The sequence below is a fragment of the Onychomys torridus genome, chromosome 2, assembly GCF_903995425.1.
Source record: "Onychomys torridus chromosome 2, mOncTor1.1, whole genome shotgun sequence".
In the NCBI taxonomy this organism is placed as follows: Eukaryota; Metazoa; Chordata; class Mammalia; order Rodentia; family Cricetidae; genus Onychomys; species Onychomys torridus.
The window spans coordinates 160,589,512-160,605,172 of NC_050444.1; the positions used below are offsets into that span (position 1 = coordinate 160,589,512).

Below are 15,661 nucleotides of genomic sequence, written 5' to 3' on the forward strand. Positions count from 1 at the left end.
GAAATGACTCATTAATCTAAATTAGAGCATACAAAAACTACCTTGGGTTTTAAACCTAAATAATGAAGACTATGCAAACTTTGTTTTACCTTTATTGGGCCAATGCTGCAAAAACAAGAACTTTTTAATCTATATGTGCATTGTAGAGACAACGATGGTCTGTTAAGATTATAACGGAATTGAAAAATCACAATGTCGTTGCTGTCATTAGGTGATCTCACAATGCATTGTTCGTAGAAATGTTGGTGGAAACAAACCTACTATATTGCCAGTCATATAGAACATACAAGTACACATAATTATGTTGAACATATGGCATTTGGTGATTGAGACTCACCTATATATCACTATACTATTTTCCCTATTGTTCTAGTGTATTCTTTCTACTTACTACAATGACAAAATCATCTAATGGTGCATTTCTAAGAATGTATTCATCTCATTAAATGATACATGACTGAATTTTAAAAATATTATTGGCTTCTAAATTAACATCATTCTCCAAAACCACATCATTCAAAATACTCCGAAAATATATTTGGTTATTATGAGGTGTGAAATAGGGTTCAAAAAAATGAATCCAGGGGGTTAGGGATTTAGCTTAGTGGTAGAGTGCTTGCCTAGCAAGTCAAGGCCCAGGGTTCAAGCCTCAGCTCCCCCCAAAAAAGAAGGGGTTGGGGATTTAGCTCAGTGGTAGAGAGCACTTGCCTAGCAAGCACAAGGCCCTGGGTTTGGTCCTCAGCACCAAAAAAAAAAAAAAAAATCCAATTTTATGTCTCTGCTTTAGCTTTACACAGGTACAGTTGTTTCCATTCTACATTCAGTACAAAGTGTATCATATTCTAGCTCTACCTGCAAAATGTAAACAACCACATAGTAAGGCCAAAAACAGTATAACCTTCACAAAGAAGCATAAGTATCAGCAAGTTTACTTGCTGAGCAGACATTTCCTCTTAGAGTGAAACAGAAAACTTACCACCTCTGCCAAGGCCGAAATGACTTTGCCCAAAGTTGTAAGAGACTTATTAATATTTGCACCTTCCTAAAATAAACACCAAACATGGAAGAATTACAACGAAGAATTTCTACTACTGTACACCACTTATAATGCTACAAGCTCAGCATAGCTACTTCTTCCCCCTCACACACACACCCAGCCACTGTGGGTGCTGGGGATCTGAACTCAAGTCCTTGAGTAGCAGCAAGCACTTTAGCCACTGAGTCATCTCCTTAGCCCTGGTATCTGCTTCTTTAAGACACAAGTTCTAAAGACACCTGTAGCCTTTGGTTTTTGCTCTGCATCCTTGATAACATGCTGAGACCACACCCCCTGTCCTTGTTAAACAGTATCTCTGTCAAAGTCCGCACTGTTATACATCAGTATCTGGTATATCTCTTGCCAAACTCTGCCCATTTCTCAAAATACAACTAATACAACGTTCACTCTTAACCACAAACTCTACCCTACCTACTTTGCTATCTAACTTATCATTTAATTGAAAATATAGATCACTAATTAGGAATTTTTTCATTAAAAACTAAATTTAAAAATTGGGTTTTGTAGGTCACATAGTCTCTGGTGCAATTCTGCCACTGGACATAAAACAGTCACAGAGGACTAGGGATTGAGCTCAATTGGTAGTGTGCTTGACTACACACACAAAGCACCAGGTCCAATCTCTAGCACCACATAAAAGAGACATGGTGGCACATGCCCTTAACACTCAATGGAGGCAGGAGGATCAGAGAGTTCAAGCTCATCCTAGCTACATATTAAGTTCAAGGCCAGCCTGGGCTACATGAGAACCTATATGAAAACAGTAAATACCACCATAAACAATACATAAATTAAAAGTTACAGCTAGCTCTCAAAAGATTTTTGTTTGTAAAACCAGGCAGTAAGTAGATTTGGCCCATAGCCACAGTTTATAGATCCATGTTACAAAACATTAACTGACTAGACCACATGACTGAAATAAATACCTTTAATCGAGTTCCTTTGGCACCAGTTGAATCGGCTCGTTCACTTCCTGCTAGATCTACCAAGCTGATTTTACTGACCTAAGTAAAGAACAATACCATGGAAATTAAAAAGTAACAAGACAGCTAGGTGTGGTAGTACACGATTGTGATCCCAATAGTCAAGAGGCAGAGTCAAAGACAGGAGGCTCATCCATGAGCTCAAAGACAGTCTACTCTATACAGTGATAATGAATTCAAAACTTAACAGCAAAAACAGGAGTAGTCCCTGTACCGAGGAAGCAGAGACAGGTGGATTTCTGTGAATTCCAGGCAGTCAGGTCTCCACAGCAGGTTCTAGGCCAGCCAGAGGTACACACTGAGGCCGTGTCTTAACATACATTGACGTCTATATATACGCACATGTGCATACACACACACACACACACACACACACACACACACACACACACACATATGAAACCTATTACACTGGCACCAACATGAAGCATTGAACAACTGGAGTGCTCATACATTTCTAGTGGCAATGATTATTTTGAAAACTGTTTAGGCGTTTCTTAAGAAACTAAGTATGCTTTTAATTGGAGCATTTAGGAGAGACCCTTCCTCAAAAGACAAAACAAAACAAAAAAACAAACCAGAAGCTAAACCCACATCTGACGCAAGACTCAATCCTATTCTTAAATATTAGCCAATATAGGGTTGGGGATTTAGTGCAAGGCCCTGGGTTCGATCCTCAGCTCAAAAGAAAAAAAAAATTAGCCAATATAAATAAAAACAAGATAAAAATCAAATTGCCAGCTATTCATGGTGTGTAGAACCTGTAAATCCCAACACTTGGAAGGCTGAATGAAGCAAGAGGATCATGGAGCTGAGTGAGTTCTAGGTCAAACCGGACTAAAGAATGAAACAAGTGCTCAGGAAAACAAGAACCAACACAAGTCTCCATATACACGGACACAAATGTTCCTAAGTAATGAAATATCTGTCAGCAGCGAAAGGGACCAACTATCAACATAAGGACACGAAGGAATCTCAAAATCATTATGAGAAATTTGGCAAATGTATAGTGTAAGAAATTTAACAGCCGGGTGGTGGCAGCGCATGCCTTTAATCCCAGCACTTAGGAGGCAGAGGCAGGCGGATCTTTGTGAGTTCAAGGCCAGCCTGGTCTACAGAGCGAGATCCAAGAAAGGTGCAAAGCTACACAGAGAAACCCTGTCTCAAAAAAACAGAAAAAACAAAACAAAAAAAAGAAATTTAGCAAAACTATAGTATATACTGTATCTCATATACATAAAACTATACCAAATAAAAACTAATTTATAGTGACAAAAAGCATATTAAGAACTGCCTGGATGAGCCAGGCGGTGGTCACACATGCCTAGTTATACAGAGAAACCCTATCTTGAAAAACAAAAACAAAAAACAAACAAAAAGCCTGGATGATGTTGAAGAGGGGACAGAGAAATACTACAGTCATGAGGCAACTTTGTAGAGTAACAGAAATTCTCAGTATACTGACTATTTCACATATATAAACATTCATCAATAATGGTCAAATCTGCCAGGTAGTGCACGCCTTTAATCCCAGCACTTAGGAGGCACAGGCAGGTGGTTCTCTGTGAGTTCAAGCCAGTCGGCTCTACAGAACAGTCAAAACTACACAGAGAAATGTCTCAAAAAACCAAAAGAAAAAAGAAAAAGATAATTAGACCCAAAGATTTAAATTATTTTTTGACCGTGTTTAATATCTTCCAGTTCCATTAAAGACCCACACTGAACACTGGTGTGGGGTAAATGGTGAGTCAAAATTAAAAACTACCTCCACTAAATAAAAGAATAACACTTCTGCTTTCCAAAAAAAGCAGAGGGTAGTAGTATAAAAGGGTTTCCTTAGTCTTCTCCACAAAGTATCTCCACGACAAGAGATCAAAAGCTGCCCTACCTTCTCAGTGGAAAGGCTCGTCTCAGTCTCCTGTCTCTTCTGGGTGAAAACGATGGTAAACACAGCGTGGGAACGGCTACTCGTTTCGTTCATGTTGGTAGCTGCCACTGTCCTAATAAACCCAAAGGTGAACCGTTTGACAAGAGAAACTCTCCAGGAGCGTTAAATGGACAGCAGGCTCTATACACGCATACATAACAATCACAGAAAACAGCTTTAAACTTACTTAGACTAAAGGACTGTCACTTACACAATTGCTCCAATGCTGTCTTATTTGTAAGCCCATCAAGTTACCCCATGACTCAAAGGCACCCCATCAGAAACACTTTTCGTACTCCAGCTATCCCTTTAGTAATCACTAGAGCATTAAATTTATATTCTTCATGAAGTGCTCGTTTACTCCAGAATCAATTTACTACCACAGCCTCATCTAGACATTACAGCCAACATGACTTAATCAATACCTAAGAGCTAACTCAACAAAAATTCTGACCTGTTTCAACCATGCACCATTTTAATGAAAAGACAGCTACTTGGTATGTTGAAGCTTATACCTCTCCAGCATAGCCAAAGACTCAAAGGACCACAATTAAAGCAACATTCACAGCTACAAACATGGCTTCAATTCTTACACTGGAAAAAAAGAACCTCAAAATATGTCAAAGGACTCAGTTATTAGTCTATTTCCTACCATACCTGGCTTTATTCCCAGCATCCATGAGGTCAGCAATGTCAGTGTAGGAAGTGACCGCCAGCTTGGACAGATCCTCCACATAGGGTCCAAGAAGCGGGTGTTCACGCACACGCAAATTACCCTTGTTTTTAGGATTCAGTAAATCTCGTACTCTCTCACAGTAAATTTCCATGTAGCTCACCTGGAATATTTTATTAAAGTAAATTAAAGGATTTGGAAACATTAGACACTTTTTCAAAGCTAAGCATAGTGATAGAGACCTGAAAACTCAGTATTCAGGAGGCAAAGACAGAAGGATCATACATTCATGGTAAGCCTAAACTAAAAAAAGGAATCCTGCCTCATTTTAAAAAGAAAAAAAAAATGATAAAAAGCTGTATGATTATAGGTCAGAACACCACAGTCCTGGACTCTTAATTCAACTAACTGTATTGTGTATAACAGGCTACATGAGTCTAAAATATTCTTTTCTCAAGAAAGAAAAGAGGGCAAACGTATACATGGAGGTTATTTGTCTTAGGCACAACATATATTTTTAGTAGAACTTTATTAGTGCCCTCCCAAAACAGGATCTTTGTAGCTAAACTGGGCCTCAAACTTGCAATCCTCTTGCCTCAGCCTTCCAAGTACTGAGATTACAGAAATGTACCATCTCACCCAGTTTTATTGGCATTTTAAAAATGCATATTACTGTCAGTATTGAGGCTTAAGATGAGGTTACTCTAAGAGCCTGGAAATTAATATTTTGATCAGTGTTAAAACCAAGGAATAGCCAGGTGGTAGTGGCACAGGCCTTTAATCTCAGCACCTGGGGAGAGGCAGGTAGATCTCTGTGAGTTCAAGGCCAGCCTGGTCTACAGAGTAGTTCCAGGACAGCCAGAGCTGTTATATAGAGAAACACTGTCCAAAGAAAACAAAACAAACATGCAAAAAAACCCAAAAACCAACCAACCAACCAAACAAACAAAAAAATTCAAAGAGGAAACAAAAGAGACCAATGACTAATTCTTGTGGTGGTGATGGTGGTGGTGGTGGTGGTGGTGGTGAAGGATTTGTGTTCATCTGGACAAACATGGGAAGGCTAGAGAGAAATCTTATCTTGGGTGTCCTTCTTCAGAAGCCATAACATTTTTTTTGAGATAGAGTCTCTCACTGGCATGAAGCTTGTTGGCAAGAGAGCACCAGGGAACTGACTATCCCTGTCTACTCAGAGCTGGGATTCTACATTCACACCAATCTTGGCTCCTTTACAGCAAGCACTTTAAAGCGAGCTATCACCCCAGCCCAGTCACTAATTCTTTGAGACTGGCCACAGTGTTATTAACTATGGACAACGCATTCACTAAAAGGAGTGATTAATGGTTTGTCAATGACAAAGGCTTGCTGAAGACTTAGTAAGGCTCAGGTGATATACGTCATGGATTCCTGTCCTATCAGCAGGACATGCCTATCATGGTGATGAACACATCATGCTACAATTTCCTAACCTGAAACAATGTTTATGTAGTCAATTACCTGTCCTCTAATCCTTTGTTCAACAGATCATCAGGATTTCAACAGGAAAAAGTAATGTGCTAGTCTTACAAATGTGAGTAGTTATTCTTCATAGAAAAGTAGTAAACCAACCTGTTGGTTTCAAAAATCAGCCAAATGAACTTTACTCAAGTCTGAACTTTGTCAACGTGTTGAGAAGGAGACACTGTTGAACACTCAGGCCCAAATGAACATCTGTACCACCCCCATCTAAGGTTCAGGGATCATACAGGAAGAGGGGGCAGAATGGCCTAAGAATTGAAGGAAAGGGTAGAATTTTGTAGAACACTGGCTTCTGGGCATGATGTGACCACTGCACTCATGAGCTCACAGGGTCTATGATTACTTACACAAGATTGGGCCTGCCAACATTTTTAAATGGAAGAGAAGGAGTTCATAAATCTGCATCCCTCTCTGAGAATTTACAGGTTGCTAGAGGGTAGGGCCCACAAGGCTCCATCCCTCCCTGGTTATAGTTAACAGTTGCTAAGGAAGAAGAGACATTTTCTTCAATAATACAGCTGAAGAAATAATCCCTCACTCATGTAAGTAACCCACGTAAGTAACCCCACTTGAATGCAATGGGTCAATTCTCAGCATCAATAAACCAGATATGGTGGTACAAATCTATAATCCCAGAACTGAGATAGACAATGGACAAAGGAAGATCAAAAGTTCAAGGTCATCCTGGGGTACATAGTCTGGCCAGGAATAAATGAAATTTTGTCTCACAGAAGCAAGATGTCAAGGCAGAACTGAGAAAACGTAACAAGCCACATTGGCTAAACATAAATAAGATATGGATTAATTCAAGTGTAAGAGCTAGTCAGTAATAAGCCTGAGCTAATGGCCAAGCAGTTGTAATTGATATAAGCTTCTGAGTGATTATTTTTATAAGCAAGCTTCGGGACTGCAGGGGCTTGGCTGGACTGGAGAAACTTTCCAACCACATAGAACCTGCGGAAAAAAAGAGTTACTATGGTGGGGGCAAACAGGTGAAGAAGTGGAAAAAAAAGAAACCAGGAAATGTAGCAAGGAACCATAACGTCCACAAAGACTTTAAGATGCACCCCAAATGATTTCTGAAAACTAACATAACATGGGACCTTCTCTTATTGCCTATAAGCTCAAAAAGTCCTTCACCTGATTTGAAGAGGTGTTATAGGACAAGACAAGCTAATAAAATAGAAAGTTGAAATGAAGCACATTCCCCTTTTGGTATATGACAGCCATAAAGCAGAACTTTTTAAAAGATTCAGAAATGTATGCAACCCTTAATTATCAAAAAGAAAAAATCCAAAGCAATTGCATAAAACAAGTAGAAACCATAAGTACTGTCAAAAACCATACCACATATCAATCAATCAATAAATGAATGAATGAATGAATGAATAAATAAATAAATAAATAAATAAAGGCTGGGTGGTGGTGGCACACGCCTTTAATCCTAGCAGAGGCAGGTGGATATCTAAATGAGTTCAAGGTCTGCCTGGTCTACAGAGTGAGTTCCAAGACAGCAAGGACTATACAGAAAAACCATGGTTTTGTTTTAAGGGAGGGAGAGGCATAGACTATTAGCATTTTCTTAAAAAGCAGCTTTATTTCCCAGAACAGTAGGTTCATGTTAAAAGACCATTTACATTACTATAAAATCCAATTCACAAAGAGTGTTTTCCTCTGTGTGTGTGTAACAACAGCTTAAAAACCACATACTTACTAACTATATTAAAGATAGTTCACATCAAGTAAAGAAAAAAATTGTGATTCCCAAATGTAAAGTCTGTGTTAGTGTTATAGTAGTGAGTATAGCTGCCTTTTTTTCCAAATAAACAAGTGTGTATATAATGTACAAGATGATCAAACACACTAATAATCAGAAGTTCAAATTTAACAAAAAGTTATATATTATCAAATTAGCAAAAAATTTAGTATTTTTTTCTTTTTAATTAAGTTTATAAGCATGTGTTTGTAAACATATGCGGGCAGAGGTCTGCAGTGTCCAGGAAAGGGAATCAGATACCCTGAACTGCAGGTGGATGGGAGCTGCCTGGTTGGGTCCTGGGAACAGAACTCAAAGCTTCTGCGAGAGCAGTCCTCATTCCTAACCACTAAGCCATCTCTCCAAACCTGCAGTTCTCATTCCTAACCACTGAGCCATCTCTCCAAACCTGCAGAAGTTCTCATTCTTTTTTTTTTTTTTAAGATTTATTTATTTATTATGTGTACAATGCTCTGTTTTCATGTATCCTCGCAGGCCAGGAGAAGGAGCCAGATCTCATTATACATGGTTGTGAGCCACCATGTGGTTGCCGGGAACTGAACTCAGGACCTCTGGAAGAGCAGCCAGTGCTCTTAACCTCTGAGCCATCTCCCCAGCCCCAAATTCGCAAAGATTTAAATAAAACTAAAAACACTAACTATTTAAGAGAGCACAATAGTTGCCAATTTTTCCTGGAAGAATAAAAACTGCTATATAGTCTTTCTGAAAGGTCATTTGCCAACCAAATGTATCACTTAACAACCAAGATACAGATCAGCACCCAAAAATGATTGCATAGAACTCTGAACAATTTCTTAATTGCAACATTATTAATTATAACCAAATTTTAGAAGCAGTTTTAAGCCATAAAATTAAGGGGATACTTTAAGTAAGCAGCAACAAAGTTGCAACCAAGAGCTTTTTAACACAATGGGGAATGGCAGCCCGCCAAGGTGGGCAGCTACCACCTATAATCCCAGCACTGGTGAGACAAAGGCAGCGGGATCTCCATGATTTCCAGACTAGGAAGAAAAAAAAAAAGTAGTAGGGACCCAGTGAGATGGTGCAGCAGGTAAGGGTCCTTTCCAACAAGCCTGACAACCTGAGTTCAATACTTGGGATCCACATAAAAGAAGGTAAGAATCAACTCTGTCAACTTCTCATTCCTACACCATGGCACTTTATTGTGCATTCGTGTGCAAAGACATTAAATTAATTAAATGAATTATTTTGTTTGTTTTTCTTTTTTGTTTTTGTTTTTTTGTTTGGTTTTTTGTTTTGTTTTGTTTTTTTTTGTTTTTTTGTTTTTTGTTTTGAGACAGGGTTCTCTGTGTAGCTTTGCACCTTTCCTGAAACTCACTTTGTAGACCAGGCTGGCCTCGAACTCACAGAGGCCTGCCTCTGCCTCCCAAGTGCTGGGATTAAAGGCGTGTGCCGCCGCCGCCGCCACCGCCACCACCACTCAGCATTAAATTAATATTTCTAAAACATAATAGAGGGAGGCTGGACATGGTAGTGCACGCCTCTAACCCAGCACTCGGGAGGCAGAGGCAGGCAGATCTTTGTGAGTCTGAAGCCAGTCTGGTCTACACAGGGACTTCTAGCTTCATTGAGACAGAATGGAAGGCATGAAGGGCAGGAATACAGTAACAGCTGTACTCACCTCTACAGAGTAAGACATTTCTTCATTACAGTTGTCATTGATCTTCTCAAAGAGTTCTTCACACAACTAGGAAAGCAGAAGGAAAGGGTCCATGAACAGCCCAAATCAGAGAAGTACTACATTCACTACAGCGATAATAAGATATCTTTTTTTTTCTTTTTTAATATGTAGCCCAGGCTGGCCTAGAACTCATGATCCTCCGCCACCTTCAGCAAATCCTACCAGCGTGCTCCACCACAACCAGCAATATTCTACTTTTTTTTGGGGGGGGGGGTTGGTTTCAAGACAGGGTTTCTCTGTGTAGCTTTGAGCCTTTCCTGGATCTCATTCTGTAGAACAGGCTGGCCTCGAACTCACAGAGATCCACCTGCCTCTGCTTTCTGAGTGCTGGGATTAAAGGCGTGTGCCACCACCACCTGGCTCTACTTTTTATCTCTGCAAATGTGCATGTCATAAACCTCAAACACAATTAGTATTTTAAATAAAAATTTTATACTCTGATATGCTCTTAATTATTTTTCTCCTTCAACAATGAACACTGATATTGTTTCCTTAGGAAGAAAACCCCATTTATCCAAATTTGATTCTTCATACTATACTCAAGTAACTAACAATACATCACTATAGCCAATAAAACAGACTAAAAATTAGCAAAAAAAATTATAATCAAGGACTTATCTGCCATGGCCTGCAAGTGACAGTGCATATCTTCAATGCCAGTACTTTGGAGGCAAAAGTAAGGAGACTCTCTGTGAGTTCCAGGCTAGCCTTGTCTACATAGTGAGTTCTAAGACAGCCAGGGCTGTGTAGTGAAACTGAGTCAAAAGGCACACAAGCAAGCACTTAACAACATTATTCGTCATAATCAAAACTTACAGTCTAAAGAGGGTAAGAGGCTGTAGCTCAGCTGGTAAAGTACTTGCCTAGCTTGCTCAAAGCCCTAGGCTGGATCCCCATAACCCCATAAACCAGGCATGATAGCACATTAAATTAAAAATTAAAAATTAAAATACAAATTACAAAAACAAAGGGATAGAATGTAGTTAGCACAGAGTACTTCCTTAGAACACTGGGCCTAGGTTCTATCCTTAGGACCACAAAAAAATAAAATAAAAATACTGTTTTTTGGGGGGGAGGGGTGTGGTTTTGAGACATGTCTTTTCTGTATAGTTTTGGTGCCTGGCCTGGTTCTCAAACTCAGAGATCTGCCTGGCTCTACCTCCTGAGTGCTGGGATTAAAGGTGTGTGCCACCACTGCCCGCCAAAAATACATTCTTTAGAGATAATCTATATATGAACGTTTCCTTTTTTTCTTTTATTATCTTGGTTTTTTTAAGACAGGGTTTCTCTGTGTAGCCCTGGCTGCTCTAGAACTCTCTGTAGACCAGTTGGCCTCAAACTCAAGATATCCTCCTGCCTCTACCTACAGAGTGCTGAGAATAAAGGTGTGTGCAATCACAGCCCCACTGTATAGGAACTTTTAATAAAATCAGATCAACATTTCCTGAGTGTTCCAGAATTTAGAAAAAAAAACAAAACTGTTAACACTAAAAGATAGGATAATATGGCAGTTCAGAAACAGCAATGTTTTTAGAAAACATTAACTTTCCGATCTTAAAAATATGTCAATCTTTTCCTCTCAATACTAAGCATCTTTGAGGGAAATAGACAGGCTGTCTACCTTTGTGCCTTACATATCACAGTCTCTGAATACATTTTTGGCAAATAAAAAGCCATTTGAGACTGAAAGTACCAATGGGCACAGATGCTGACATTCGATTGCTTTACCTGAGGAATGATGCCAGCTTGGCTCTCCTCTTGTTTCCCCATCATCGTGTAGGATTTCCCAGCACCAGTCTGCCCATAGGCAAAAATACAGACATTATACCCTTCAAAGGCGTGTAAGAGCATTTCCTTCCCAATGTCATTGTACACACGATTCTGCGATGCAAAACAGGGATCTTCAGGCTGTAAAGATTACAAAGGAAAGTTATGGCATTTTACTAATAGTCTTTCCTATATTAATTTGACTGCTTCCACATTAAAAAATGTTTGGACTCAGAATGGTCATTTAAACTATACTATACATTTTTGTTGTTGCTTTTGTTTTTTCGAGACAGGGTTTCTCTGTGTAGTTTTGGTGCCTATCCTGGATCACACTCTGTAGCCCAGGCTGGCCTCAAATTCACAGAGATCCGCCTGCCTCTGCCTCCCGAGTGCTGGGATTAATGGTGTGTGCCACCGCCCCACCGCCACTACTATATATTTTTAAAGAACCTTCTACACATCTTTTTTTTTTTTTTTTCCATTTTACACACATACACTCACATAGAGAGGCACTCTAGAAGTTGGAGCTCCAAGATTTTCTTAGGTAGAAAATGGGAATAACAGACCAAAGGTCAGATGCACATACAACACTACTTCTTTGAACTCATTCTACACAGTGTGGCTGCTTACAAAAACACAACTTTAATGAACATTTTCAATTCCTCCCTCAACCCTTCCCTTGATGATTAAGCTTTTCAGAGAGTCTGGAACCTCCCTCCTCACCAAACAGGAAGATGTAACTGTCTAAGGAACAGGTAGCACATAAACAGAGCAGTCAGCAAGGTCAACAAGATCTGGTTCACACTGTCTACAGTGTCAGGGAAAACTAAACACTTGATCAAATTTTATCCTTCTACCAAAAAGTGAACTCATGGTTGGGTGTAATAACACAATTTGTAATTTCATCACTGAGGGAAAGGCAGGAGGATCAGGAGTTCAAGATCAGCTTCAGCTATACACTGTAAAGCCAAGTGAGACTGTCTCATTTGGGGTTTTTTGTTTTGGTTTGGTTTTAGTTGTTTTTTGAAGCAGAGTTTCACTATACAGCTCTGGTTGGCCTAGAACTCAAAGAGATCCATCTGCCCCTGTCACTTGGCTGTTGGGACTAAAGGTGTGTACCACCACACCAGAACTTTGAAAAAAACTCTTTAAAAATTAAAATTAAAATAAATTAAGAGGCTGGTGCTGTGGGTTGTTTTGTATGTCAAATGTATTGCTCTGATTGGTTAAAATAAATAAAGTGCTGATTGGCCAGTAGCCAGGCAGGAAGGACAGGGTAGGCGGGACAAGGAGGAGGAGAATTCTGGGAAGTAGAAGGCAGGGGAGAGAGAGGCTGCCAGCCACCACCATGACAAGATGTAAGGTATAGGTAAGCCACGAACCAAGTGGCAAAGTATAGATTAATAGAAATGGGTTAATTTAAGATAGAAGAACTAGATAACAAGAAGCCAGCCACGGCCATACAGTTTATAAGTAATATAAATCTCTGTGTGCTTACTTGGTTGGGTCTGAGCGACTGTGGGACTGGTGGGTGAGAGAGATTTGTCCTGACTGTGGGCCAGGCAGGAAAACTCTAACTACAGGCTGGGGATATTGCTCAGTGGGTAAAGTGCTTCTGTGCAAACATGAAGGCCTAAGTTTAGAATCCCAGTGCCCACAAAAAAGCTGCCCATGGCAGCAAGCATCTTTAACCCGAGTGCTAAGAAGTAGTCGGAGGATCCTAGGGCTCACTGACCAGACAATCTAGCCAGGTGGTGAGCTACAGGTTCAGAGAAACCCTGTCTCAATATAGCAGAAAATGATGGAAGACACTAGATATCAAACTCCAGCTCCTAGACACAATACATGAATGAGCAAATAAATAACTTTTTTAAAATGAACTTATGAACTGGGTGTTCCTTAGCCAAGTGTCATAGTCCACGTCTGTAATTCCAGTTCTAGAGAGGTTAAATCAGGAATACTGGCCCAAGTTTGAAGCTAGCCTAGAGTATTCAGTGAGTTCAATGCCAATACGAGCAATGAGACTCTGTCTCAAAAAACAAACAACAACCACAACAAAAACTAACACATCTTCCTCAAACACACACAGAACTCATCCTTGACCAAACTCAGAAAACTACAACTGGATCTTGGAACAACCCAGGATAAAAGAAAGACAAGAAAGGCAAAGGAAGGCAGCAGACTCACCGAGGTATGAGACCAGTAAGAGTAGTCGAAGCTGAAGGACTTTGGTGCTTCCTTTGGGTTCTTTGGGTTAATAATACCTAGAGAGCAAAAACATTAAATTGTGTTAGTCCTTCAATTATAAGTTCATCAGCTCAATATATTATAATTTATGTTCAAATCATCCCAACAGCACATTTATACTGTTGAGTCTTAATAGGACAATCAAAAAACAAAAGTATCATTGTTTAAGAGGTAATTTATACTGAAACACATACACACACACACACACACACACACACACACACAAAATCAGACCACACATTCATTTGGGTATTACCACTATTCAGAATAGAGTCTAATATATAACAGGTTCTCAGTAAATCTTCTAGAACTGAAAGTTTGTCCTCTTTAGGTAACTTAGCAGCTAAAACTTGGAAATGGGCTGTTTCTATTTCAAAGTATCTCATAAGGTTTGAAATACTTCAACACATTAGAAATAAAATTAGAAAGGTATTATTATATTAATCCAACCCAATATGAAATAAATTCTTTGTGAAATGCTTGCTATCTACTTCAAAAAAGCATTTGGTAATGAGGTACTCATTGCAAAGTTTGTGTTTTCTGAACCCCACAGTAGACAAAATGTAATCTACTACATGTATATATGTGCATGGATGTTTATGCAGAAACACAGAGTACTAATGAATTATAAATCTCATTACACATATTAAATGGTTTCTCATGTGACTAATACCACCACACCACACTGCAGCAACTGACTGAATACTGAAGACTGATCCTTCCTTTTTTATACATGAAAAGTTTTATCCTCATAGTCCATATAAGACAGACTCTCCCAAACATGTAGTCATGAAATCTCAAAAGACTGGATATCTCTACCAATTCATTTTGCTGAGGCAAGGCTACATCCCAAACTGTCAGTGAAAAGAGGATTAAAAAGTAAACCTGCCCTCAGCAGTTGGTGTGCAGGACACAAAGTAGCAACCGTTGCTACGGTGCTTAGTTCCCCCTCTTGCTGGATTCCTCTGGGTACACACACGTATTTATTTATGTGCCAAACTCAAATGCTGACAGAGTATTAATAAGTCTCACATTACACATAATCATGCGACAAGAAAACCTGGTTCTAGAAAGAACATCTCCCTACAAATAAATGGTAATTTAATCAAAGTCTTAACAAAAGAGTAGACAGACCAGCCAGCATTTGCCACATGGTTACTCCAACCCAAAAGTATTTTGTATTTAGTAACCTTTTTCTATCTTCCCAACCACTCAATGAGGCAAATGTTTTTTCATCCTCATTTTTTAAAGAAACCATCAAAGAAAAGTTGAATATTCCTTAGGACACAGAGCTAGCTAGTGGCAGACACAGCATCTGAATTTGCAGAGCTGCCACAATTAGCCAACACATCATCATGTAAATGCTTATTCTCCACATACTGATTACCAAGGTGAAAGAGAAGGCGGCATTTTATACATTTGTATATGGCTACAATGCTACAGCTATCCCTTAAAATTAAGCCATAGGCATTGTTTAAAACTCTCCTTATTCATTTAAAGTTTCCTTGTTTTAACAATAAGAATTAGACCACAAACTCTACCAAGAAAAAAAAATTAGAGTCCTATTGTATGAGTCAGAGCTAAAAACTACTAAAAACTATGAGGCAGTGGGCATGTGCAGGGTCAATCTTTGTTGTTGTTGTTGTTGTTGTTGTTGTTGTTTGAGACAGGTTTCTCTGTGTAGTTTTGGTGCCTGTCCTGGATCTTGCTCTGTAGACCAGGCTCTGCCTCCCGAATGCTGGGATTAAAGGCATGAGCCACTACCACCCAGCTCCTGAAGTCAATCTTTACCACTCCAAAGCATGGTTAAAATAAACACTTCTAACAGCTAGAAAATTAGCTGTTATCAAACACTTAAGCCATATTTCATTCAGTTACCAATTGTCAAGAACATGACAAAGTACAAATTCTCAGATTCTATCCCTTGATTTGTCATTTTCCCAAGGGGGGGGAAGGAGGAATCTACATCAGACTGTAGTAAGTTCACATGAAATCTTTTTCTTCTCCCTC

At 39.3% G+C, this 15,661-nt stretch overlaps 1 protein-coding gene across 9 annotated transcripts in view; it reads right to left on the minus strand.

Moving 5' to 3' along the window:
• Positions 1-15,661, minus strand: part of Kif1b (kinesin family member 1B) — a 144,808-nt gene that overhangs the window by 94,617 nt on the left and 34,530 nt on the right. For all 9 annotated transcript variants that reach the window (XM_036179184.1, XM_036179180.1, XM_036179176.1 and 6 more), the window contains exons 3-9: positions 13,592-13,668; positions 11,366-11,545; positions 9,578-9,643; positions 4,625-4,803; positions 3,929-4,040; positions 1,984-2,061; positions 977-1,042 (exon numbers count right to left, since the gene is read on the minus strand). In XM_036179184.1, the coding sequence (XP_036035077.1) occupies positions 977-1,042; positions 1,984-2,061; positions 3,929-4,040; positions 4,625-4,803; positions 9,578-9,643; positions 11,366-11,545; positions 13,592-13,668 (758 nt within the window). The remainder of the gene's footprint in view (positions 1-976; positions 1,043-1,983; positions 2,062-3,928; positions 4,041-4,624; positions 4,804-9,577; positions 9,644-11,365; positions 11,546-13,591; positions 13,669-15,661) is intronic.